This window comes from Apis cerana, linkage group LG13 (assembly GCF_029169275.1).
Source record: "Apis cerana isolate GH-2021 linkage group LG13, AcerK_1.0, whole genome shotgun sequence".
NCBI lineage: Eukaryota > Metazoa > Arthropoda > Insecta > Hymenoptera > Apidae > Apis > Apis cerana.
This window is the reverse complement of record NC_083864.1, coordinates 10,693,270-10,721,212: the sequence shown is the minus strand read 5'-3', so window position 1 is coordinate 10,721,212 and position 27,943 is coordinate 10,693,270. Positions and strand designations below refer to the sequence as shown.

The 27,943-nt window shown below is 30.9% G+C and overlaps 1 protein-coding gene across 1 annotated transcript; it reads left to right on the top strand.

The window, feature by feature from the left end:
- Positions 1-21,782: 21,782 nt before the first annotated feature.
- On the top strand, positions 21,783-27,834 carry LOC108004057 (probable methylmalonate-semialdehyde/malonate-semialdehyde dehydrogenase [acylating], mitochondrial). Its single transcript, XM_017066714.3, has 8 exons — positions 21,783-21,914; positions 23,505-23,577; positions 24,998-25,197; positions 25,336-25,414; positions 25,616-25,983; positions 26,504-26,932; positions 27,018-27,296; positions 27,502-27,834. Exons 1-8 carry the CDS (start codon positions 21,882-21,884, stop codon positions 27,601-27,603), a joined length of 1,563 nt encoding a protein of 520 aa, XP_016922203.3. The 5' UTR covers positions 21,783-21,881; the 3' UTR covers positions 27,604-27,834.
- Positions 27,835-27,943: the final 109 nt, after the last annotated feature.

Sequence of the window (27,943 nt, the reverse complement as noted above, 5' to 3'; positions counted from 1 at the left end):
TTCCTATCATCAATTACGATCCAAACAAATAAACATTGAATACTATGAAAAACATATTGGCAAAATCGAAAGTATCTACGTATATATTTTTCAAAAGGTTGAAACAAGATTTTTCAAATCGAAATATCTGAATATTATATTTATATTACAGCTATATTATATTATAGCTGTACGGTTCGAAAAAATTTTCCCTTTATGAAAAAACCAAATTATATTTTCAATTTCAGCAGTCGTCACGCATAATCGGCATAAAAAACTCAGTGGAAAGTGTTACTGGCGCGGGAATTAATAGTTTCAGCATTGTGTATAGGAAGTGATCCTTCTCGTTCGTGTAAAATCCTATTCGAAAGCGTATGACATAAAAATAACGATTGGTTCACAGGTCGAAATCGTAAATTTTCTCTCGAAAGATATTCGATTCCCTTAAAACGAAGACCGTTAAGCATTCTTTTTTCTCCTCGTCTTTCTCTCCGTCTTTTTCATTTTATTAAACTCCACCAGTTTCAGAAATTGTCACGCTTTATTTTCTCGTATATCAAACGAATTAATGGTTACACCTGTACACACCTACACCCGTGCGATACAATTAGTTCTTTCACCTGCTCCACGCACGATGTAAAAGCCTGGAAATATGTCGCAGGTGTGGATAGCTGTACATATATTTGGAAGGTAATCGACGCTCGACTGCTGTGGAACAAAAATGAAACGTAGTTGACGTTTTAATATGCAGAATAAAATCGTACGTGAAACAAATTATTTATTTCACATTTATGTTAAATTGTATATTTATATGTAAAGATACGCATCTAAATATAGTCATTCATAAAAATCTTTGTATTTTCAACATACAGGGTGTTAATATATTCGCGCCACATCTTTCGAGGATCGATTCTATCGGATAAAACAAGTATAAAACATAGTATAAAAATAAGTACATAATAAAAAAATATCGATTAAGATTTATTTATTAAGCGATAAACAAATCTTTGCGTTGGACGAAGGAAGGTGGAGACAGAAAGAGACAACGATACGACGGAGATAAAACTATTTTTCTTTATCGCGTCGCGACATGTATATTAATACTCGTGTTATATATCATTTGTTAGACTTTTATTATGTAACTATATTTTATAATCAGATGCAAAATTTAGAATTTTTTTTAACAATTTTTACTAATTCATATTTTCGAAGGCATATTATAATTTTCCAAGTTCAATCGATAAGTTATACATGATACATTTTAAAATTGAAATAATTAAAAAAAGTTATGAACAAGGGAATAAAGATTAAAAAATGAAAAGTTTTACAACAACGAATTAAAATGTAAGGAAAATTTATATAATTATATTGGATTTTATTAATCCTGGAAAATAATCTTAATCACAATTTTGATCAGATTGAAATAGCTTAGCATAATATAACATTATCGACATTTTATTTTTTTCTTTTTGATAAATATTCATATCGAACTCTTATTAGTGTCGATCGTTTACACGGAACGGTATATTTAACGTGTCTGGATTTTAGATTTTACGATCAAGATTTAAGTCGATCAAAAATTTAACGATACAATTTGAAACTCGTCCTACGAAGTAAATGCAGAATCTGAGTTAACTCGAATCCTCTGCGTTCAGATAATAAGTGTCTTTCACGAGATATTCTATATTTCTCATTTAAACCGTGTAGTAAGATATTGTGTAAAACCTTCGTTTAAACATTGGTACATTGCCGGTGTTGTAAAAATAAAAATAATTAGGTAGAAATTACAGGATCGCGGAAACAAACGTGCCAAGTTAATTGAGATAAATATATTAAGCAACGTTGGTTGCGAAGATGACTTTTACCAGATTCTCTCGTCGATTCTTGCAAATGTCAGCAAACGTTTAGCCGCATGCTCGACTCGTGGTAATTTTTAAAACAGCTTTTTTCGCTAGTCGATAAGCGATTTATTCAATGGTTGCTTGTAGAGAATGGTATATTGCGAAACACTTCTTTGTTTAAGAGATTTATACGTTGGATTTATTTCTCGTTAAAAATATAAACAATTAAATTGAACGCGCGTGTGTGCGCGCTTAATAGAAATACAATGTGAAGAAGAAAAGATTCGTAATTGGATAGGAGTAGATGAATGAAACGTTTAAATAATATATAAGAATGTAAATGCATTAGTGACAAAGAGAGAATCGATTCGTTTATACAAAATACATCTGTCATAAATTATATTATTTGTGAAAAATGATTAATCATTGCAAACGTTGCATTCGATTTATGTTCTGATTCGTTACAGCTCTAATTACAATATTGCCAATATTTTACTTTTCGAAATTAATTAATGATATATTTCGCTCGAAAATAATCCTCCTCGAAGCAACTGTACGAGATACATATATAATAAATGATTGTCCATTTTTTATTTTACAAATATTTCGTTTAGCAGATGTGCAGAAACGAGTGAAAGTTATTTGCTAAAGATGGGCAGACGATGCAAAGAAGCAAAAGTTACCATAACGAAAGATGGCACTCTTCTTCGTTACGATAATTTATTCCTCTCATATTTCCATAAATAATCTTTCTTTCCAAATCTGTGGATCTTTTTTTTATTATATGAAATTTTTATCATGTGATTCCTTTTCTTTTTATATGAAACAAAAAGTAAAGTGGAGATCCAGAATATTTTCTCCGTTAGATTCTTACGTACTAGTACTAATTGAAAATAGAGATATTTCAAACAACATCGTTTCTTGGAAATTGATAAAAGTTTATTTCGATATTTCACGAAGCATAATTTGTTTATAATTATACGGTATTTTTCGTATACATGTATATTTTATTTATAAGATTATTCAAGAAAAGAAATGTAAGTAAAAGTCTCTACTACCAAGTTTTTAATTCAAATTGTGGCTAGACATTTTATAGATTAACCGCACTTATCGGAACGCAAACTTTTATTATTTGAACAAGCAATCGTAAGTAAAAGAAGAAAAGTAACGAGAGAATTCTTATTACATCCACTTACAAGAATTATTTATCACGTATAATGATTCGTATAAATAAAATTCTATTCTTATTAAAATATATTGCAGTAGATCTTGCACAGTGTTGAATAATAATGAATCGTGACAAGATCAATGTAAAAATAGCCAAACTCTTAAACCCATTGGATTGTTAGACCACGTACCGTACCGTGTCAAACATCACGTTTTATTTCATCGCATTATCGATTAATTCTAACAAACTTATCCCTTGTGAAACAAAGATTCCATTTAGAAGGATCGTTTATATTATCCGTTTAATCAAAACTACTAGCAATGTATTAAATTTTCTCGCGAGAATCATGTTCCATTTATCCGGATCGATTTATAATTGCAATGGTTCCCAAACGAGTGTGTCACCAGCGTACTGTATGTATACGCATTTCAAGAAAAAAGGAAAAAATTAAAAATAATTTTTAATCGAGACAGTTGAAACGAAAATTTGATATTTGAAAATTCATTTCTCGGTCATAACGATAAATATCTGTTTAAAATATAAATAAACGCAAATACTAATTGAAGTAACGGTAATTGCGTTCAAGATGATTACAAATTACTATCGCATTTTTTTTATTAATTAATTGAAAAGTAAATTCGAAATGTTATCGTTTCAAGTAGAGAAAAAAAATGTTCGTCCCGTGTCATCCAATAATTATAATGGTTGATTCAAAAAGATTGGGAAACACTGGCGTCTACTGGATAAACGATTAGTCAATGTCAGATTGGAAGCAATATAACTTATACGGATAATTTCGAACGTTTGAAAATGGTGTTTTATCGAGATTACGGGGCGCGTGTGAAATAAGTACGCACCGAGTACCAAAGATGTATCAGAGAACGTGATCGAGTAGGCTGTCAGCGTGCAACATAATTGCGTGCATCGAGATTTCTATTTGCCTCGTGAAACGATCTTCTCCGTACGGTGCAATGTTGTTATAATTTACATACCGTAAAGGAAAGATATCAAGGTTACATCTTCAATTCGTTTTTTTCACGTAACGTCATTTTTATATAACATCGAAGATAAAAATTGATCTTTCGATATCGAGAGATACTCTTAGTTGTAAATTGTGGGATATTCCTACGAATTTACGATTAATTGTAATCTGTTCTCCATCCTATTTTTATCGATTAAAATAATTATTTTTATCCATTTCTTTACCACGAGTGGTTTAATTATTTTTAATTAGAAAATTATTTATGAATTTAAGATTTAAATACGTTCGAACAAATTTCTAATATAGGGGGGGAAAAAAAAGAAAAAAAGGAAGAAGAAGAAGAAAAAGAAAAAAGGAAGGAAATAATTTACAACGCTGGAAGATTTACAATTGAAACGCTAAAAATATCCGTTTGAAACAATATCGGTAAATCATGTCAGGAAAATCGCAGCTAAGCTAGGAATACGGTAATTTCCGGTAGTAACTTAGCACGAACGCGAAAAGTCATTGAAAATAAACGGAAATTACAGTACGTACGTTCTGCCTAGAAGGTCTCGAAATCACAAACGAACATTGTGTGCACGCTTTTTAGCTGGTAGCTAAGGTCGTCGATTTCAAGCCTGAATGGAAAACGTTCGACCATATTTTATCTCTTTTCTCGTTGCTTCTTCGACTCTTGTGCCGTTTTCAACCGGCTCTCTATAACGTTTCGTTTATTACGAGTTGGCCACGCCAACGTGCGTGATTTATCTCGAAACGTACGTTTTCTCCCGGGAGGAGGGAGAGGGGAAAAAGAATCGCGTCCACGGGGATCATCTCTGGCGGAAAATGATGCGTTCCACGTCCGAAAATCGCGATAATTTTACGATCGATCCTCGTACAATCGACTTGGAAACGAATTATCACGGTAATTCGGTTGGAAAGTTGAGTGGAGGCTCGCGTCTCACGGGAGTGGAATGTAAAAAATGAAACGCGACTAGGTACGAAGGAGGTATTTACGATGATGGACGGAAACGAGCAGAAAACGAACGACGATGGAGGAGAAGAAAGTCAATTGATATAAGTGGCGCAGCTTTCGAAAGCGAAAGTCCTGCTCGCTCGTTTACACGGTTGTGCGTACGCGTTCAAACGCGATAAAAACATTGAGCAACCGGATGCCGGATGCCATAGCCCTGGCCACGAAAATCCGCCGGCCTCTTCTCGGCCTCCTGCCCGAGGCCTTGAAGAGTTTCGAGCACTCCATTCTATTTTCAAGTGTGCCCGTTCCCGCGCCTCGCCTCGCCTCTTCGCCCATTTTTTCCCTCTTTTGCATCTCTAACATTTTCCTCCCTTCTCTGTTCTTCGAAATATGAATCGATCCAATCGTCGTCGTCTCTTCTCTTGCTTTTTCAACCGTACGTTTACGTTTAAATGCGATCGTGGAAAGATGTAAAATCGATTCCATTCGATCGTTTATAAAAGATAAGTTTGTTTGAAAATTTTTTAAAAAATAGATTTTCAGATTTTATTCAAAGAATCGTAATCTTTATTTGATCGATATCAATCGTTCCTTGACTATGCCCTTAAGAAATGAGAAGACCGAATATAAATATTAAAAAAGACATGTGTCGTGTCGTATGTGTTTATATTTTAAAATATTGGCTTATATAATCGATTACAAATTCCACGAAAAGAAATATGAAACTTCTTCCTCCTACACCTTTCCCTGTTCTTTCACAAAAAAAATTTCACGCGGCTAATACAGAGAAAGTCGGTTCTCGTTAATGTCAAGAGTTCAAATAACATCTCTTTCATTAAAATATCAAAAGTGAGGGAAATAATTCGCTGCCATCCGGCGAAACAAACGAAAATGCGACGTTAATTTTACCTTATCGTCGAAGACTTCTCAATTCCGAATCAATATTTACCGAATTGCCTTCGAACGACAGTCGATGAAAAACCAATTGCACTCGTCTCAAATTTAAAAATTTCCACGACGCGACATCTTTCTTTGTCGTTAGATTAATAATTACTATAGCGTGTTAAACGTATCGTGATATATGATACCGATTTTATCATATTTTAAATTTCCCTGTACTTTGCCCGTTCCTGTTAACAAAAAGTATCGTCAACTATCGAATCCAACGTTAAGTAGACTTTATTTAAAACCGAGGTTATTGAAATAAAATATTCGAAATATATCAAATGAATATTTTCTCGAAATTTATTTATGTAAAATCAAATTAACCATTGGTAATCGCAGAATATATCTATTCGTTTCGAATAAAACAAAATTAGTAATAAAATAAAACAAAATCTTTGCTGGTTCGATAATATTCCCCGTTAATTTAACGTTACATTAGCCAAAGTATTATGGATGAGAAAAAAATGATGATTTAATTTTACTACATATATAATGTTAATATATTTACATCTTAGGAAGATCAATAGAGGCCAGAACACGAAGATTGATGATATGAAGATGTCGAACGAGGTTTATTTATTAACCTATTAATTGAAATTTGCGTAAAATGAAATAAAAAGAGAGAGATGGAATAAGGCGGTTATATCTCTGTCACGTTGCTTTAGAACCAATTTGAAAAGATATAAATTGTTATCTCTGACATATTTCAGGATTACTCAAATTGCTTATAATAAACATTGCTTGGAATTAAAAAGTGGAATATTTATTATCGTATACAAATTATACGAGATGATCCTCTCTCTCTCTCTCTGTTATCAAATAAAAACTTCGAGACCTCTGAAATGGAAGACATACAAGAGGAATCAATTGGGGCAAGAGGTATGCGATATCGGTGGGTTTTCCAAGGGACAATGAAATGGATTATTCAAAAGAAGTTAAATAGCAACGGTTGCTACGGTAATTGCTTAATTACCAGCTCGTTACCGCGCTTTTGCTTCTCTCGGCCAATTAAACTTTATCCCGAACTTTAATCGGCTCGATGCCCCGTTCTCCGGCTGCTAAAACCCAGCTGAGCGCGTACTCTAAAAACTGGTAACCGTCCAGTTAAGCTTGTAAACGTCGGCGACAATGGTTGAACCGAAGAGCGGAGAGAACACCAGTTTCCGTTTCGATGTACGACCTTAATTGTTCCTTATAATCGCATGGTGAATTTAATGGTTTAATTAATTCGTTGTCTCTGATGTCACCCGTGTATACAAGTATTTATGCAGCCCTCCTTTTCATTCCTTTCGAACGGATCGGATACACTTCATCTCGAGTCAATTTTTATTTCTTTCTTCGTCGTTCTTGCGATGCATTCTTTCTTACCTTTTTTCGAAATTATAAACATTCTCTCACAGAATTTTTTCGCATCGTACGAATCAATGTTGTTGCGATGTTATTGATTGATAATATCATTGCGTGAATATCACGATAATAATAATAAATCGGTATTGTTTTCGAACGATTCTGATAATTTACTTTTACTTATTTGTATATATGTGATATATAATATACGATACCACGAATTTATATGCTAATATACACGCGCAAAATACAAGGAATTAGTTCAGTTGCGACGCTGTGGTGTACAAGATAACAAGGTAACGAGTTATTCTGCTAATCATTACATCGACCTATTTTCGTGTAGAGACACATAAACGCGTTACATGATAGCTCAAGCGTTTTGTTCTATTAATACGGTTTACCATTCGACGTTTACCATTTACTCGTTAAAATGGAGTTATCAATTTATTCGTCGTTAATGAATTAATAATTATTCGTCGCGAGAACTGAGAACAAGTATTATCACGATATTCTGTCATACGATTTCGAGTTAAATTTCACATTTCAATTAATGAGGAGAGACATGGAGGAAAAAATGCTGGAAATTTGGGAACCACTGGACCACTACCGTCTTTCGAGCGAGATGAAAGACGCGCAAGAAGCTCCCTCCGAACAATATGCCAGATTGAAATGGAAAGTTGCGCGAGATTTCTGCCGTTACAATTGAAAGTGGCCATTTACCGCTTACGGGCCGACTTTCAATGTAATCTCGCCGGTGCAGTAGAAGACACGTTCGCAGTACGCGAAAGTCGAGCGACGTTTATGTCGGATTGCTACTCGTGTTTACGTGGTTGCAGCCACGAAGCGGGTCACTTCTAACTGCGGCTGTGCCGCGTTAAAAGTAGAAACTGTGGGGCAAGCCCTCCACGGAGGAGGAATTCCACGACATTTCCACGAGTCGAAACGAAATAGCAGTTTAAAAGGTAATAGATTTATTCCGATCGATACGTATCTTTCGCGATGAGAATCGGTTTTGCAACATCCACGATCCGTAATGATAATTTTACTTTCTTGTATTCCACGCGTTTTTCGCTTTCCTCTGTTATAATACATCGAATACCGTTCCACGAGTCGAAGTCGATCGTTTCTATGTCTGTACGGATAGATCTAGCAGGCGATAAACTCACGTTAGAGACGACGTGATTAAAATTTTTAAAATTGAAATTAAAAAAAAGATTTACTTATCAATTCTAATTAGGAACAATGCAAGGAAAATGATAGGTCTTTTTGAAGGATAAAATCCATGTTTAGAAATGTTCGATCGACAAGGGAATAATCTCATCGCATCTGTTCATAAATTTTCATCAACGATTAGATCCCTGAGGAACAGTTATCGAGGAAGTCTCGTCTCGGTTCCCCAATGAGGAAATTTAAACGTTTCCATCGTGATTATCCGTTTCCTTCAGCTAGCTCCTCCTCTTTCTCTCTATATAATAAACTTACGACTGGTTTGAATGAAAATTAATTTGCAATTACGATACATGAATTTCCTTATTATACATAATTGCGTCCTACGGTCTTCTTTCTAAATTCCACCGATGTTTATGAAACTTTAATTTGCAATTAAAGTTCCGGAATTGGTTAACGCTCGTAGCCAACAAGTTATAATTTTTCTCTCTTAATGCATCGAAACTCAATTAAAGAATATATCTCGACATTGAATGGAACGTGTTTTCATTTTTTTTCTTTTTTCTTCTTTATGCGATTATGTCGCTTGTTTGACCAACTCTTCGTAGAAAAATGATTAAATATAAATTCGAAGAAATTTATATTTAGTTAAATTTAATCAGAAAAATTGACGAATATTTTGAATTTACGAGAATATTAACACCGTTTCAACGTTAGAAATTCATGTTATCGAAATAAAATAGTAATCTTTTCGTAAAATTGTAAATTATAATTATATTATAGCGTTTCAATTTTTCATCTTCGATTCATCGTGATTTTTTTTTTCTTTTAATTTATTATTGAGAAAAAAATCTTTTTATATTATATAAAAAGAAACAAGAATGAATGCAAAAATAAGATATCCTTAGCCCTTATCTAACTTATCAACATAAGTTTTAAATATATTAATTAAGAGCGTAAATAGCACGAGGTTGCGTGAAACAATTATGAAATTGCACGGTACTTTTGAATTTCTTATTAAGTCTCTCGTCTAAAGGGCGATATGAATTAAACGAAAAATGCAACCTTATGAAAGCAAAAAATAGTCAATCCCTGCTATCGCTGTAGCGATGAAGATAAAATTAAAATTTACAAATTATCGGCGTCCGAATAAATTAAAAGTTGCTACTCTGTTATTATGTACGCCCTTGTGCGCACGTGTTATTATCGTTCGAGCGATAATTTCGGCCAGGAAAGTATCAGCAAATTTGTAAACTTCTTGTGAAAGAGTTATAATTTCTGCATCGTGTATGTTTGCACGTGGATCTTTCTAAATCTATATTTTTTTATATAAAACGTACAATTACTCTCATTAATGTTTGAATAACGATAAATTTGAATTTATTATCTTGTACGCGAAATATTATACGTATTTTGATACCTTGATGTGATTTTTTTTCTTAACAATTATTTGAACAGGAATTCGCAGAAAAAAAAAAATTATTTTGAATTTTCCAGTGAAGTGAAGTTATCTATATTGATTATACTTATTGATATCCTTCCTGATATATATTTTCAAGTATTAATATTGAAAATAATAGATCGCAATTATATAATTATAATGCGTTATTTCAAATAGTCATTTTTTTATATTAATTTCCAAATTTAATTCCAACTTTTGAGCGTCAAAGATAAAAATCAATATCTCTTTTCTACAACTGTAAAGTTTCGGTGCTGACTTCTCTGTAGGAATAAAGTAATATTTATTCAATTATATTATATTCATATAAACATCCTCAGTTTCTCTCTCTCTCTCCCTCACTCTCTCTCTCTCTCTCTCTCTCTCCCTCACTCTCTCTCTCTTTCTTTACATATCTATCTGTATATGCTTCTAAAATTTCATTTCCTGCACAAGTGTGATAATGAAATCGCACGTGCCAAGGATGTGAGTCACTAAATTTTAAGAAATCTCGTCGTAATCGTTATACTTTCGTCGTTCAATTTGTTTATAATTCCCTCCCCCTCCCCCTGCCCTCCTTTCGTGTTTAAATAATCGATTCGTAGAGCCGAGCCCGATAACCGAAAAGTGAATCGAAAGAGAGGTTTAAAGAAAACGTGATATATTCGCCGAAACGAATGTTTCTCGTCTTCGAGAAAAGGAACGATCTTAATTTTTAGAAATTGTAGATTATCCTGTTTATTTAATAACGCGGTTGCCTAGATTTAATTTTTTATTTCTCGGAAAAGAAATTGCATAAATATGCCGTAAATTTGATATAAATAGAAATTTTCTAATATTTATTTCACGTTTTTAATCAATTATTTAGGTATAATATTATATATATATATATTTTTTTTTATAAAATATAATTAACTTTCTGCATACCAGGAGTGTAATTGTTTTTTCAGTTTTAATTCCATCTTAATATCCTTTTTTCTTCGCTGCTTTAAGCCGATAGAAACATTAAAAATAAATAATAAATTTTTATTCTATGCAATGATTATTATTGTTGCTGTAATATTCTGTAAATTTCCTTAACTTCTTCGAATAAGTCAGGCAACAGATAATAATTTTAAAATTGCGGTAATTATATTAATTCGCTATACGTAAAATATTCCGTAATTTCAATTCGTTCCACAATGTTACAGTTTTGTAATTTAAATTTCATACTTTTATATCTATGAAACATTTATTGCGCAACTTTGTTACCTCGTACTTATTATCTAAAAAATTGCGGAACGTATTGATTTAATGTAAATTTTATAATATATCTTCTAGTAAATTTTTCAATAAATATTAATATTTGCAAATATTACAAATTATAATCGAGCTAAACGATTTTAATTTTGTAAGTAATTAAATACGAAATATCATACGAGTAATCGTGACAATCGTACTTAATTGATATTTGATTAATCCAAATTTAATTTATAACTTGTTATAAATTTAATAAATCTCCGATAAAAGAGTTTATTTATTCACTTTATACATTGTTTCTGTAATATCAAAAATTATTATTTTACAACGGGTATCAAAACCGTTATAGAATCGAATTGATAGTTTATTATAATTTACAGTTTATCTATGTCCTGATTTGTAATCGGATAAACGTCATAAAGAGCATTTGTTGGTACGAATGATAATCTTGTTTCTGATTGGCGTGCTCCGTTGCATCTCAATATCTATAACTTATAATCTAAAAGTAGTAAGAAACTGATTGAAAAGCCAGAGGAAATTTCAAACGTATCTACGATCAAAGTTTAATCGTAATCCATATCTCGTCAGAATAAGATCTGAAGAACTGCAACAAACAAATAACTGTAACATTTATCGATCTTTTGTTCTTTTTCTTTTCTTTTTTTTCTATCGATACCATATTTCTATAACACGTCGATTTAATTAAACGAAGCTCACGTTAGCTCAGAATACGCAGAGAGGGATTGAATATTTTTTTGTTTGAAACGAAAGACGAAAGATGAAAAGTACGCAAAATAATTATCACGAATAAAACGAATCAACAAATTAATTTAAGGAATTAATTTTAATTTTAATTCTAAAAAAAAACTTTATACCATACCACCACTTTTAAAAGAAAGAAGAAAGAGAAAGATAAGTGTTACGACATCTTCTTGCTCAGAAGAAAGAGGGGAATATCAGGAAAGAGAAGGATAATTTAGAGGATTGGAGGATCGTTGGAGCGATCGAGCGAAAGGCACTAAATGGCGGAAAAGGATAATGACGAAAGAGGATCGGTGTCTATCGCGGTTGGCTATCTTCGCACGGTACAAAACATTTTTAGAATGCGGAACAGGGAAACCAGGTGGCCAAGGTCAAAACGAGAAGAGGAGAAGAGAGGAGTTGGAACGCAGGCACGGCCGATACCTTTTGGAGAACGATCAAGAAACGTCCCCGACCACATCGAACGCCGGGACTGACTTTTATTATGTTCGCTATGTCGCGGCCTCGCCTTAATCCCCACCACTTGCCCGCTCTTCCGGGGTCCGAGTGACCCCGCTGGCAAAGCGGACTTGCTCTCCCACTCTCTCACCGATCGGACCGTGCTCGCCTTCTTTTTTTAATTCGCCCTTTGTCTTCCCCGTTCTTCTTTCGCTTCTACTTTTTTCCTCAAAAACTCGTAGGACAGTTTGCTTTGAGATTAGAAACAAAGAAAAAAGAAAAAAAAAAGGAAAGAAAATACAGAAATAAAAGATACGAAAGGAACCGTTGTTTAACGTTGATCCTGCGCCCCGCAGTGTTTCTCAACCTTTTTGCAACACGGTTCAACGTATTTATAATAATCGGTTGGAATATTTAATTTTTCGGATATCTTTATGTCTTTCTTTCAAGACAGTTGAGCGCCTTGGCTGTGCGTTGTTCCGTGACTCAATAACTGACGATATCGTTATATTTTTAAACAAATATAAGTCTGCACGCTGCTTATATAATATGTAATTTGCTTTTCCTTATTACTCTGTACATAATTTTAGATAAAATCAAAATCATGCCAGACATCATTGTAGCAATGTAAACGTGTTATCTCTTGTTTCTAGAATTCACCGTACCGAATATTCTAATGCGCGCAATAATGAATTAATTTAGATTAATGATTCGATTTTTATTTCTTAAATAGAAAAATAGGAATGTTAGTATATTCAATTAGATTTTTTTTCTTTTTTTTACTCTCATTATACTTTTTTTTAATGCAAATTTTTTTCAATTTTAATTTTTAGAAAAAAATTAATTACATCTTAATTTTCTAGGATTACTGTATATTTTGAATTACCGTATTTCTGATATTCTTTGCTCATTATTAATATTATTATAATTTCAAATTTTATACAAATTATAAGATAAAAAAAATATTTACACGTATACTTCGTTTGAGATAAGGATAAGAGTTTGTTTAAATAATTCATATTTCTTAAAAATTACAATTTCTTTTGAAGGGAGCAGTAATCGCTTCGCCTGTACAAAGAAAGAAATCATATTTAAAATAAATAAAACGGTAAGGTAAGAATTGGATCGTAAGTCGCACGATTTTTTCATTTCTTTCCGATTGATCGAAATCCAGCGGTGCAAATGCAGGAGGATGGAGACAGTTATTCAGCAAAGAAATTATTTTACTTGAAAGGATCGGGCGTGAAATTATGCGAGCGAAGAAGAAGCCAGGTCTAAACGCAGCCAAAACAAAACGAGCAACAAACAAGCGGCTCCCGATTTGCGAATTCTCAGCCTCTACGATGATGCTGCCGAGGGAATGAACGACTTTTATCTCTCATTGTCTTTGGCCGTTCGCCAAGAATCTTGGGAATCTTCCGTGGCTCATGTAAACGCGTCCACCGTGAGCTGGGAATACATTTTCCACGTCACCCAACAATCCCTCCTTTTCCATCCACGTAATTGTAAACTTTGCGTAGTCGTTGGTCCAAGATTTGTCTCCAGATTTTAGTAAAAATTTTAAATATTTCGATACTTCGATAAGATATTCGATATAAATTGATAAATTCTTAAAAAAAAAATAGATAAACGAAGAAGTGGCGCTCGTGATTTATTAAACGAAAGTAGATGTTCCTCTCGAGTACTTTGTAACTCTTGAGACCGTTCCAAGTCCTCGCAATCATCCAAATTCCCCCTATTATTATTGGTTCCATGAAACACGACATTCAGACTACTACTACGTTTCTACTTAATTCCAGGTTTTCCCCACAATCAATCCGTTCGTAAGAATAATTCGCGTTGAATTTATCCTTCACGATAACTATTCCCTGACAAATATTTGACGCTAAGCAATCGTTTATCGCGATCCAAGATGATACTTTATCCTTAAAGTATTTCAATATTTATTTTGAAACTTTAAATCTATTTGTAATTTATTGTAAAAATGTAAGAATTTATTAAAAAAATATAAAAATAAACTTCATTATTTATAAATCGTATGGTAACAAGAATTTCTTTACATGTAGAGAAGATATATTGTATGATCAAAAATGTATAGCGTATGAAAAAATTATTAGGCATACACTTTAGAAAACAGATTGATATATTATTTACGAGTCAGATGCAAGAGAAAGAAACTTTATTAGTATGTTTAAACAAATATTCTTTGAAAATTAATAAAAGACTTTCTATTCTGTTTTAACGTTTTTCTCTCTCTCTTTCTCCTTCTCTTTCTCTCTCTCTCTCTCTCTTCCTAGAAGAACCTATTTCTATTTTCATTACTCGATATCTTTAGATCAAAGAATTGCTTTTGAAGTGAGAGTCATTGTAATAAAAAATTATTTATAATTCTGAAAATATTAATTTATCATCCTCGTTCACAAGGGATTATTTTTCTTTATTTAAAAAATTTTTCTTTATTTATTTTAATTATATTAAAAATTATTTTAAAAATTATTTTCTTCTTCGCTCTATATATATAATATAGTAAAAATTTTCCAATGAAATATAATTGTATTAAAATATTTTAAATTTTAAATTAATTTTTTTTATTATTTTAATTATTACTTACTTTATTTTATTCATTGTTTCTTCATTCGATATTTATTTTCTATTTTTTATAAAAAAATTTCTATAGGCGAATTGATTTTTTATTTAGTTATATTATATATTTGTATTTCTAATTATATTATTAATAATTTTTTTTATTTCGGTATTTATTTATTCCTAGTTTATTTATCATTTCATTCTACATAGTTATGTACATATTTATTTAGCTATCCATCTACCCACTTCTATTTATGTATTTTCATCTACTTATTTGTTCATCCATCTATTTACTACTTATCTGCATATTTAAAGGCATTATCTATTTATTTGCTTAACAACCAGTTATATGACTTAAATGAAAATATGCAGGAAAATTGTGAGCATTATACACTGTCTATGTTAATGAAAATATATATTTTGTTATATTATGCAGATATTCTACGAGAATTTTGATTCGTAGAAGATAAATTTATTGATTTTGGACTCAATAATAAAATAGTAGATTTTGGAATCTCGGAATCAGAAAGATTAAAAGTAGAAAGTTTGTTGGAACGATGTCTATTAACGTTAGGCATTATATTAGGCAATAAATTAATTTTTTTATTCTGAAATTATTTTACAGAGTTCTACGACAAAAAAAGAAAAAGAAAATTACAATGTATAAATTTGAGACGAAAGCTATTTTGAAAAAGATAAAGATTATCATTATCATTGTGTAATTTTTTATTGAAGACTTATATTTTGTTTTTTTCTGATGGATTTTGATATGTTGTAACAAATTTTACAATTTATAATGAAATAAGGAATAATTTTAAAGATAATTTTATACGTTAAGAAAGAATTTAGAATAATTTATTTATTTTCTTTTTCTTACTCTAGAAAATTCTAAAAATTATATATATATATATATTTTTTTCTTTTCTTCAAAAAATATTTATTTCTTTTTTTCAAAATTCGAAAAAAAAAGTTTATTGTTTCACAAAATTTTTAATTTTCAAAAAAATATTATTTGAAATGATGTCTTTAGTCGGAACAATTTTTTTTTTAGAACATAATACTCTAAATGACATAAAGATTCATGAATTTATTGTTCTAGAATATGCATATTATTTATTATATTTCAAGAATCTTTATTTTATTCTTTTTTTTAAACAAATGACGAAATCTATATTCACAAATCAAGCTATAATGACTTTTAAACGCTTTTATCGAAATGTTTAGTCACTGATTATGACTATTCCGAATCATAGTAATAATATCCAATACGAATATATTATTATAGAATGACTCACCAGAATTTGCAGATAATAGTAGCAAAATAATCGCAGGAAATATCTCTTAATTTTGAGTTAATAATAAAATAACAAGTGATTCAATATACATATAATTATAAAGAATTATGAATGTGTAATCATTTGATAAAATTAGAATAAAAATTTTTAAGTGTTGTTAATGTGTTGTTAATATTTAATAAGTGTTTATCGAGTAATTTGCTTGCACGCTTCAAAGGTCTAAATTTTAATGACGAAATAAGAAGACGAGGAACATATGTGAAACGTATAAAGAGAATTTTGTGTGTTGAAATTACCAAACTATAGCCTTGAAAGATCAGCCTTGTGTAAACGTATAAAATTAGACGAAAATATTTTACAAATCACTTTGGCACAAAGTGAGTACTATATTTAATTCATTTTGCTATTCGTCTTTATCGATAGATCTCAAATATGAATGAAAATAAAAACAAAAATTTGTGTTCAAATATAAAATGTTCTTATTGATAAAATAAAAAAAATGTAATTCATTATGGGATACATTTGATTAAAAAGATATAAATAATATAAATAACGATAAAATTATTAATAATATTAGTATAATATAGTTAATAAAACTATATGAAACATTCGGTAATTATGATTAATTATTAATTATAATTTAATTCATGAGTAATGTAATAAAGAATATATGTACACATAACAATTAAACCTATACAAGATATTAATATGTGTATGCTTTCTTTTCGAAAGTCCATCCATAACAGCCAGAATAAATACAAAAATTGATACACAAGAATATCGATTGAAATCTATTTGTTAAATTGAAAAACAATTTAAGTCGAAATTAGATTAAAAGATAGTGAAAAAAGAATGAGGCCATGATGACAAAGCTGTTTTAATCGAAATCAAATTTCAAATAACGAATTAATCAAATATATCATATCTACTAAATTCTTTCAACTTTATTGCAAATATTCGAAAGCTTTAATCTTATTATTTATTAAATCTTTTCGATCTCAATCGCAGAATTTTAGATCATGGACGAAGCGTCAATAATTGGCGCAATTGGGAAACGTGGAGAAGCTTTTGATTCCAATTTCGAAACGGTTCGACGTCGTTCGTCCCGTAATACTACACGCAGTCATCATTATCAAATTACCAGGTGTTTTGCGGCACAGTTTTGTAATCGGGCCATTCCGTCGCGATGAATTTTAAGCCGATATTACGCGAGAATGTCGTATGTGCTTTGTCCATGTTCCATGATACTTTGTCCACGTGCGCCAAATAGCCGAATTTTTATTCTTGATTACTCATTTTATCGATGTTTTTGAAATTAAACCATCAGTTATAATTGATGACATGAACGAAAAGATAATTCTAACGAAAAAATAAGATAGTCACACAGATAGAGTTTCGATATATATTCGTGTCATCACGAGTTTGAAGAGTTAATTTCAGAGGCGAGTAAAAAACATAAATCGATGTACAAAAATTTTGTTTGACTTGAGATTTATTTATTAAAATGTGTGTACGATTGAAGTTTGCGTTAGATGAAGAGAGACAGAGACGGAGTGACATGCGCGCCACAGCGCGGCGTCTTTGTGTAATACGAACAAAGCTGTCTCATTCTATTTCTGTCTCTCTTCATCTTTGTCTAATCTAAGAAAAAAGAAAAACAAATCAATTACATTAAGTAAACGATAAGAAAAAATTATTCATGATGTTTAATTCAAAACTTATAATTTGCAATTTCATTAATCATTATATTTTTCATTCACCTTGAAAATTAATTATTGAATTTATTAATTGAATGAAAATATTCAAGATTTACTGCGTTTTATCGATAAAATCGTTCTATGAAACGAAAATAATTTTGCACTTTGTTGAAATGTTAATCAAGTTAATTTAAATAAAATTAAAGTGCTCCAAAGAGTTGAAAATTTATTTTTATCGATTGAATTATCGTCAAACGTTTTTAACTACACTTGAAATCATATATCGAGTTATCCGGTCTCACTTTCTTCAAATATCAGAGCTTCATTCATTAGATACACATATATATGATACTTTTTAGTTGACTTGATAGAGGAAGAAAAGAACTTTCTACTATGACTAACTTTCACAAATATCTCTTTACGGAATTGTCCCGGAAACGGATCATAGTACACAAAGTTGGAGTCTTCGTTCTATTTAACCGATGATCCCTGAATGTGAAGTCGTTCCTTTGAAATCTTTCGTAAGTCTGTTAATGTCAATCGAAGTATCGTTTAATAAAAAAAAAAAAAAAAAAAAAAAATGAAAAAAATAGTTGTTAGTTAGTTGGCAAATATTTTGAATGAAAATTATAAATAATCAAATTTTTTTGCTCGTTATTTAATATTATATTTTTTAATATAATATTCATTATGAAATCACTTTCGCTATTGATCTCACGATCATCGGAAATCATTTATAAATATTAAGGATGTTACTTAATTTTCTAGAATGGCTTCTTAACGAACATCGTAAAGTGAGTTTAATATTCAGCACACCGAACGACACGTTACAAAACACGTTACGATATCCTGCCAAGACGATAACATAATCTTTACACAACGTTCAAGAAACTCTTCTTGTGCATGTAAACGTCGTCGAATTACCATTCCTTGATTTCGTTCGGTAAAATAGAAATTCAAGTAAATATTCGCGCAAGAGCATTGTGCGTTTCGCCATTCGCTGAAATCGATATCAATCGATGATCTAACCTTATCATATGATAACCATATCATATCATTATGTCACATATGAAGATTTATTTGTTTTCGAATTTTTTATCGTGCATACACACAATATTTGCTATTGAATTTTTATTTTTTTAAACAGTAATTGTCACAATAATATTTAATTATATCAACGTTAATAACGATACGAAAGAATCTATTACTACGAAAGTAATTAAAGTGATTTAATTGATTCGCCAATTGAAAGTAATTTAAGTAATAAAACACTTCTCGAATTACGTTAATTTATTTTCAGGAAAAATGTGATAATAGATTAACTTTTGAATTCCCCGAGTTCATTTTCCATTAAAAAATGAGAAAGAATTTATAACGATAATTGCTTTCCTTTGTTACCGATTGAGCCAATTTCGTAAAATTATTACGTACATACGAAACGAGAAAGCAATTGCCGCCACGTAAAACATTGGACGTTACTTGAACAGTTCATGTTTCATTTTACTTGAAGCGATTAGCTTCGAACACATTCATGTCACTGTTATGTCACACGTGGCTTAATACGACGAGTTCTGTTTACAAGAAACGTATTTCATTTCCTTTTCACTTGTATTCCGATGGCACGAAGCTGGCTTTCAACATTTCACTTCGACTCGAGTTGTCCCATGTTTATTAGTTGTATGGAGCAAATTATGGTTGAAAATGTAGGATGGGAAGAATAATTCATTCTCACAATCATTGTGATTATTATAATTTTTCTTTTTTTGAAATTGATATAATTTATTTCACATAGAACGTTTAATACATTCATCGGATTTAATTAAAGACTCAATTCTAAAAGGCAAAAATAAACGAAAAGTTTATGAACTACAAGAATCACGATCACAAGTTTATTTACTAAGTTATATTAAGTTATATAAGTTACATTACGTTTGCGTTAGATGAAATGAAACGGAGATAAAATCAGTGCGATTTGATATTTTTTCATAATAATTTATATCTAAACTGAATTTTTCAAAAAGCGAATGATTGAGAATATATGCGAGATGAACAAAAGCAGTTAAATATTTTTTTTAATGAACTAAAAATTAATTAATTTGTTACTTTATATACCGTAGAAAATTTTATTCGCATTATATCGCTTGATATAATAAATGCATGGCATGACTAAGAATATATCTCTATCTAGCGATATTGTGAAACTATTTGAATGAAATTTTCGCTAACGACTCCGTATTGCTTTCACCAGCTCAAACTCGTTTTCTAATATCGTTTTCCCACAGCATATTCATTTTCATCGCGAGACTTAACGTTAATATCGTAACTTTTGTTTATCGATTTATAACCTCGTTCGCATGAATATGTTGCAAAAATAACAAAGCCAATACAATAATTAAGTTTTATCGAAAAAGAAAAAGAAAAAAAGTATCCAAAATATCTTTTATCGTCTTCTTATCACCCATCATATTTTTTAATACAGTTTCTAACATCGTTTTCTAACTCCATGTCGATAGTTATCGCTAATGAGCAATGTGCCACACGTTTTGTTCACCTTATTAGGCTGAATTTCCATCGCGCGTTTCACTTTCTTCGCCATACATAATCACGATGGTGTATCGATAGGCAAGCTTTCGGAGGCGTTTCAAGCCTGCACACATTACATATAAAACGAAACGGCGCACGAGACTTTAATACCGAACCAGAAACCTGTCGATCGGTTCTAACGATTGTTTGCCAATCAACTTCCGTGTAATCGCGCGGTTAGTTGTTACGCATGCCTTGGGCCACCTAACGATTACCAACATTCCTGCTTTCCCCTGTTCCTCATACCTTTTTTTTCCTTCTTTTTTCAGACTAGATGCCATTATTCTTGTAGCAATCGATTGGGAATTGATAAGATCGACTATAACATCGTGTACGATATTTGTAATAAGAAGTTAATTTTGCAACACGTTGGATTGAAATGCGTGATTTATGCCAACAAATAGCTCTAGTTCGTATTATTTTAATTAAACTATAAACTTTATTTAAATTTAATGTTACAAAATTAAAGAAATGTACGATTGTTGCTATTGAAAATTGTTGCCAGAATAATTGGAATTAATTTTAATAAAAATTTTTGGGATAATAGATTATAATATTTTTCCGTTAATTAATATTGTAATTAGATAATTTTTGATTTTAAAAAATATCAGAAATGTATGTGTATAAAAATTTAGTTAGATACGATATAATATTGAAATCATTAATAAAATAAGAGATAAATTAAAATAAATTACTTATAATAATCGAAATATTAAATACAAACTTTTTAAAGTTTATAATTCCTTATATAACTTTTTTAATACGTTTCAATATTTTAATTTTTTTTTAATAAAAAGAGTTTATATAGAATATAATATTAATTATATCATAAACGTTAATAATCTTATTTAAATTCTGAAATTCATACATTCATTAAAAAAGAAAAAGACAAAATTGAAAGCAATTAATGTAATAATTTCATAATATATATTATTTTTAATTTCATAAGCGAATAAACTATCCAGTGGCGACATCTAACAATATTTTCTGACAGTATATTCTCAAGAATTATCAATTGTTGATACTTTAGTTCAAATTTCCTTCTTTATCGGTTTGTTCATTTTTATAGATATTTTAAAAAATAGATTTTTTTTTTAAATTTAATGCCATTTTCAAATACCTTTATACTATAGAATTATCAATGCAAAATTTAACTTTTAATAAAGTCACAATGTTTTTGCCATGTTGTATTAAAGAAAATTAAATGCTCGTTGCAATAAACTTGAAATCAATAATGGTACTTGATACTTTGTTCGGCCATGTTCGTGAATTCTTCGATGATAACCGAACGAGCAAGTTATTAACAGTTTCAAAAACATCAATCTCTGAAAATGTTGTAAACAGAGGTAACTAATCTTGATGAAAATATACGGTCTTGTACGATCGTAAGCAAGGCCATTTTTTCAGTGAATTAGCCAGTTCTGTACGGATAACTTCGAACGTGTATTCTACAATTATGGCGCTCCTCGCGAAACTTGTTAAGTGCGAGGTATATCGAATATTTGTAACATATATTCTTGTTCGATTTTTGTATTTTTATCTGAGAAATAATATAAAAGTAACTCGATATTGCATTTTAATCTTTCATGTTATAAGAACGAATGAATATGAATATGATATGAATGAAGATTTCGATTCGATGCTAAACAGATAGTGTTTTTTTTAAATTTATTTGCTTTAGTTCATGATCGATATTATTTGATATCGATTATTAATTAAAAAATTGTTTCAATTAAAAAATTGATGCGAGTGTACGTGATAAATTGAATTGAATTTATTCGTCTTAAAATATTCGATTTCGTGTGTTTATCGGCTTGGAAAATTTCTGGAGATTGAGGTTAGGAATAAACTAGATATTCAAAATAGTTAAATTAAATAAATATACAATAATAAAATATATTCGCAATATTTTAATCGAGTTAATCTTTTTTGAATTTTGCAATCCTTCACGCTATGCAACGCATAAGCGTTTCTATTGCTAATTAAAATTACAAATTGCAAAATTTATTCATTATCAAGTTGTACGATAACGTTCTTGGCCTTTCAGATATATCATTTACTTAATATCTTTTTGATTTGTATTCATTTAAACGCTTTTAATTAACATATTATCGAACATCTATCATTCTCATATTCATTCAATATATTAATTCCAATTATTTTTATTATTCTGATTAAGAAATCCTCTTTCAAAGTTTGCACAGTAATCTTGTACTATTTACTTGTCTAAATATTCAGAATTAAAGTAAAATTGTATTTCCATCACAAGTTAATCATACAATTAGAGATAAATTTTATTCCATTTATAAATGATCTTCATACGTTTCTAAATATCACAATATCTGTACAAACCACTGGTTTATCATGCAATAAAGATAAATTGCAGAAATATTCTTTGGTAAATAATTTAGAACTTGAAAAGAGTTAAAGAAATGTTTTTTTATCATACGACATCTATGTTGTTTTCTAAAGGAAGTTACGCGCCTTCATTTCAATTGATTTCGACGAGAATTATATATGTACAGGGGCCAATAACGCTCGTAAAATAGAATGTCATTATCAATTTAGTGTAATAGAGCTGGCGTATTTTACGTAATACTCGTATTGAATCGATTTATAAAATATCGTTGCAAAATGATATTTATCGTGTATAATAATGGTTCCCGATAAAAAAGATTTATAACTTTTACAATAAATTGTACTCGTTAAATATAGAAAATATATAATATTGTGCTATATTACTGTAAAAAATACAGTACGTATGCGGTCTTATATTTGAAAATAAATGTTTTTTTACTATATGTTTGTAAATTATTTTATTGTAATTGTAAATGATATGATAAAGAGAGATCACAGGTTAAAATATTTTACAAAGTAAAATCTACCTCGATGATTAAATTATTTATTATACTATCTTCGTCGCAATTCTTTTTACGATTAATATATACGTTGTATGCAAATATAAAATGTAAATGAGTATTCTATTTTAAAAAAATGTGAAAAAAATTCAATGTGAATCTCGTTATATTCATTTATTGTCGAATCAAGATTGTTTAACATTAACTAAATGGTATTTTAGGCATATTTTGCTGCAAGGACTTACAGCAGTAGCATACCAACAGTTAAGATGTACATTGATGGCCAGTTCGTAGGTAATTATTGCAATAAAAATTTAAAAATATTTTTATAAATGCTGTATTTCTATATTAATTATCGTTTTACATTATAAAATCAAGAAAAATAATTATTAAGAAAAAATACTTGCAATAATCCTATATCCTATGTGAGGATTAATAATTTTTCAATAAAAACCTATATTTGTTCTTTTGAATAATTTATAGTTAACTCATTGTTTCGATGCTTCGTTATTTTAATTTCTCTTTTTTTATATTTGTACATTTACATATTGTACATGAAATTTTCATATGGATGCAAATGTATACTTTTACGAGCATGAATAAAAGAATGGAATCTAAATAAAAATTTGTTTTCTACAGTAAATATTATAACGAGTATTCTACCTTGAATATTTCGTAAATTGTATCATTTATCCATTTCTGCAACTTTAAACATTTCATAAATGCATATGAATAAATATCCATTCTAGTTACACGATAATATTTTTCAAATTATGAAATGTTATCTCTTCTTTTCTAATTTCGTTAAACATTTTGATTAGGTTTTCTGAAAAAAATACATAAAGTTTTAAATATATTCACATTTGATCATTATTTTCATCGAATTTATATCGAATTAACATTCTGAAATTATGACTCAATTATGAAATAACATTCCTGTTTTCAACGTGAATCGAAAAATTGAAATGTGCGCGTTTCTTGATTCGCTCGATCGCCTAAAAATTAAGGCAATTATGGCATTATCAAGAACAAAACGTGATGGAACAGATATTTGGCTCTTTGAAGTACTCTTCAACCTATTTTTCGTACGATACAACCCGTTATGAATATTTAAAGTGCGCTTTTAAAGGCATTTAATTGAAGCTTGCGGCCACGAGTACTTCTCGAGCACCCATTGAAACTGTACAGAAAAGGCGTCATATTTCGAGATGAATTCAATTCTAAGAATTGTTTTAATGAAGAACATTTATAAATGAAATAAATAATACTGATTATATGGAAGTTATTAAACTTAAATAGAGCAATTTTTATTATTCTTTAATTAATATATATTTATATTCTGGAATCATTTTACACAGCTTTTGCTAGAAGCATGTGCTAGAACATTCGATCATTTCCACGATCTTAATTTATCCTCATTTGTTATTATTGGGTCATAGATGACAAAAATAGTATATGTCAAAATATTTAAACGATATTCAAATGATAAGAATTACAAATAATTTTCGATGGAAGATATATAAAAAATAGGATTAAATTTTTAAGCTAAGATTTAAGTAAAGATTGCAAAAATTTTTCAATTACTAAATAAAATTATTTTTATAAAATATTAAAAAAAAAATAATTATTTAGAATTCCAGAAATAAACACGTAACGAATTAGCATAATTTTTTTTTTAACTCACACTGGTTTAATACGTTTTAATTTGTTTCAGAATCAAGAGCTACGGAATTCACCGACGTTCACGACCCAGCAACAAATGAACTTTTATGTCGTACCCCGAAATGCACGAAAGAGGAAATGGAGACAGCGGTGAAATGCGCAAAAGAAGCTTATGCAAAATGGAAAAATACGAGTGTACTTACCAGACAAACACTGATGCTCAAATATCAAGCCCTTATTCGTGAACACTCGGTAAGCTTGTTGTAAAATTTCAACTTCATTCTAGAAAAAAACTTTTTTTTAAAAATTATTCCTCAAAATTTCCTATAAAACTCTACCAATGAATGAAGATAACGCATGAAATACTCGTATAATAAATTATTTTGTTAGAAAGAAATCGCAGAGAACATGGTAAAGGAGAATGGGAAGACAATGGCCGACGCCGAGGGTGACGTTCTCCGAGGGTTACGTAAGTTTATTAAAAAAAATATATATATATATAACGCAAATTATATTTATCACTCTCATGCTTTCAGATCTCGACAAATGCCCTAAACACAGATACACACAAACGCATGCACAAACAATAACGATGACGATCCTCGTTCGTCCCCCTTCGAATCGCAGCCATGTAGGAACCGTAGATCACGCGCGTTGATTTATGTTGCAGAGGTGGTGGACGCGTGTGCCGCGATTCCTTCTCTTCAAATGGGGGAGAGCACGCCAAATATCGCCACAGATATGGACATAATTTCCTACAAACTTCCCCTCGGCGTAACTGCCTCCATCTGTCCCTTCAATTTCCCGGCGATGATACCCCTTTGGTCGTTTCCGGTCTCGGTCGCCTGTGGAAACGCCGCCATTCTCAAACCATCCGAACGCGTGCCAGGCGCTTCGATGATCCTCGCCGATCTGTTCACCAGGGCAGGCGCGCCACCAGGATTGTTGAACGTTGTACACGGCCAACACGCGGCCGTCGATTTTATCTGCGAGCATCCGGACATCAAAGCGGTCTCTTTCGTCGGTTCCGATCAAGCGGTGCGTATTTCATATTTCTTTTGTTCCTTTCTTTTCTTCTATCTTCAGAGTTACGGAGAGAATTGATTAATTGATCTGCTCGACGGTTGATAGTAACGCTGTATTAGTGCTAAAACGTGGCAGAGGTTGCCAATGAGTAGAATATTGATGTTCCTGAATCTCATGGGGTCTTAGCTGTTGCTTATCTCTGCGAGATGCTCCCTCTATTACTGAAACGGTTCATGAGAAAATTAAGCAGAATTTCTGACGTCGTTTCGGGTTCCAACTCGTGTATCGGGTCTTCGGGGAATCGTTTCGTAATTTGTCTTCCAGACAGATGCATACATCGATGCGAAAATATATATATACGAGTATTTTATTGTTTTAATCTTGGTTAAAATTTATTATTTTAATCGTTGTATTTTCGCGAAAAAGATTTTCGACGGATCTTTGTAAACTTGAATACAAATTTCTGAACCTATCTCTCGAATAAAGTAAATTTTAATTTTGAGTAACTTTTTTCTTTTTCTTTTTCTTACAGGGAAAATACATTTACAAACAAAGCAGTGCTCACGGAAAACGCGTGCAGTGCAACATGGGCGCGAAGAACCATTGCATCGTTCTGCCGGATGCGAATAAGAATAAGAGCATTTCCCAAATCGTGGGTGCCGCGTTTGGAGCGGCTGGCCAAAGATGCATGGCACTCTCGGTAGCCATATTCGTGGGTAAGTCGAAAGAGTGGATCCCAGAATTGGTTCGAGCATCGAAGAAATTGAAAGTGAACGCCGGACATATACCTGGGACCGATCTTGGACCAGTTATATCGCCTCGATCCAAGAAGAGGATATGCGATCTCGTCGAGTCGGGAGTGAAAGATGGCGCTACGCTAGCTCTCGATGGCAGAGGGCTCGTTGTCCATGGTTTCGAAAAGGGGAATTTCGTTGGACCGACCGTGTTGACCGATGTGAAGGTATTTATATGAGGAAAACGCACGGTTGATCGAGGTTTAATAGGTTTAATATTTAAATAGAAGCTTATTTCGCAATATGTTTCAGCCTACCATGAAATGTTACACCGAGGAGATCTTTGGACCCGTTCTTTCGTGTATTTTCACCGACACTTTGGACGAGGCGATCGATATTATTAACAAAAGCCCTTACGGAAACGGGACTGCTGTATTCACGTCAAACGGTGCAACGGCAAGAGCGTTTGTAAATAGGATCGAAGCTGGTCAAGTTGGCGTAAATGTTCCTATCCCGGTACCTTTGCCAATGTTCAGTTTCACTGGAAATAAGGGGTCATTTTTGGGCGATAATCATTTTTACGGGAAGCACGTGAGTGAAATTATATAAAAATTCGCGCGATTAAAAATTTGGAATCGCTTTTCCAATCTTATCCTCGATAGATAATTCTTTATATTGATAAAAATTTATATTAGATTTATATTTTATAATTTTTAAACCTTGATATGAATTCGTAACATTTAACATTTTGTATTAAATTGTATGAAATATTTTCTAAACATGTTATTTTTTTCAGGGTATAAATTTTTACACACAAGTGAAAACGATAACTCAGCTGTGGAGGTCCGGAGATGCCGGTGATATCGCCTCCTCGACAGCTATGCCGACTATGCAATAAGATGCATAATATTCGTTGATAATATTCGCATCTTAAAAAATCTTACTGTATATTAGTTACCGATTTTTGCGATGAATGAAATAGAATAAAAGTTATTCCTTAAAAAAAAGGAAAATAAGCGATATTCTAAAATTATACGACGATGTCTTCCATTATTCCGATAAGTAAATAAAATACTATGTTTACTATATTTATATTTTGTATCAAAATAATAAAATATTTTTAGCAAAATTTTATTTTTATCCTTCAGAATGCACACCATATCGTTCAATCATTGTTGAATTATTCATGAATTTTAGACCACAGAGAAAACTCAATAAAAGTATCTTAATCTCGATTG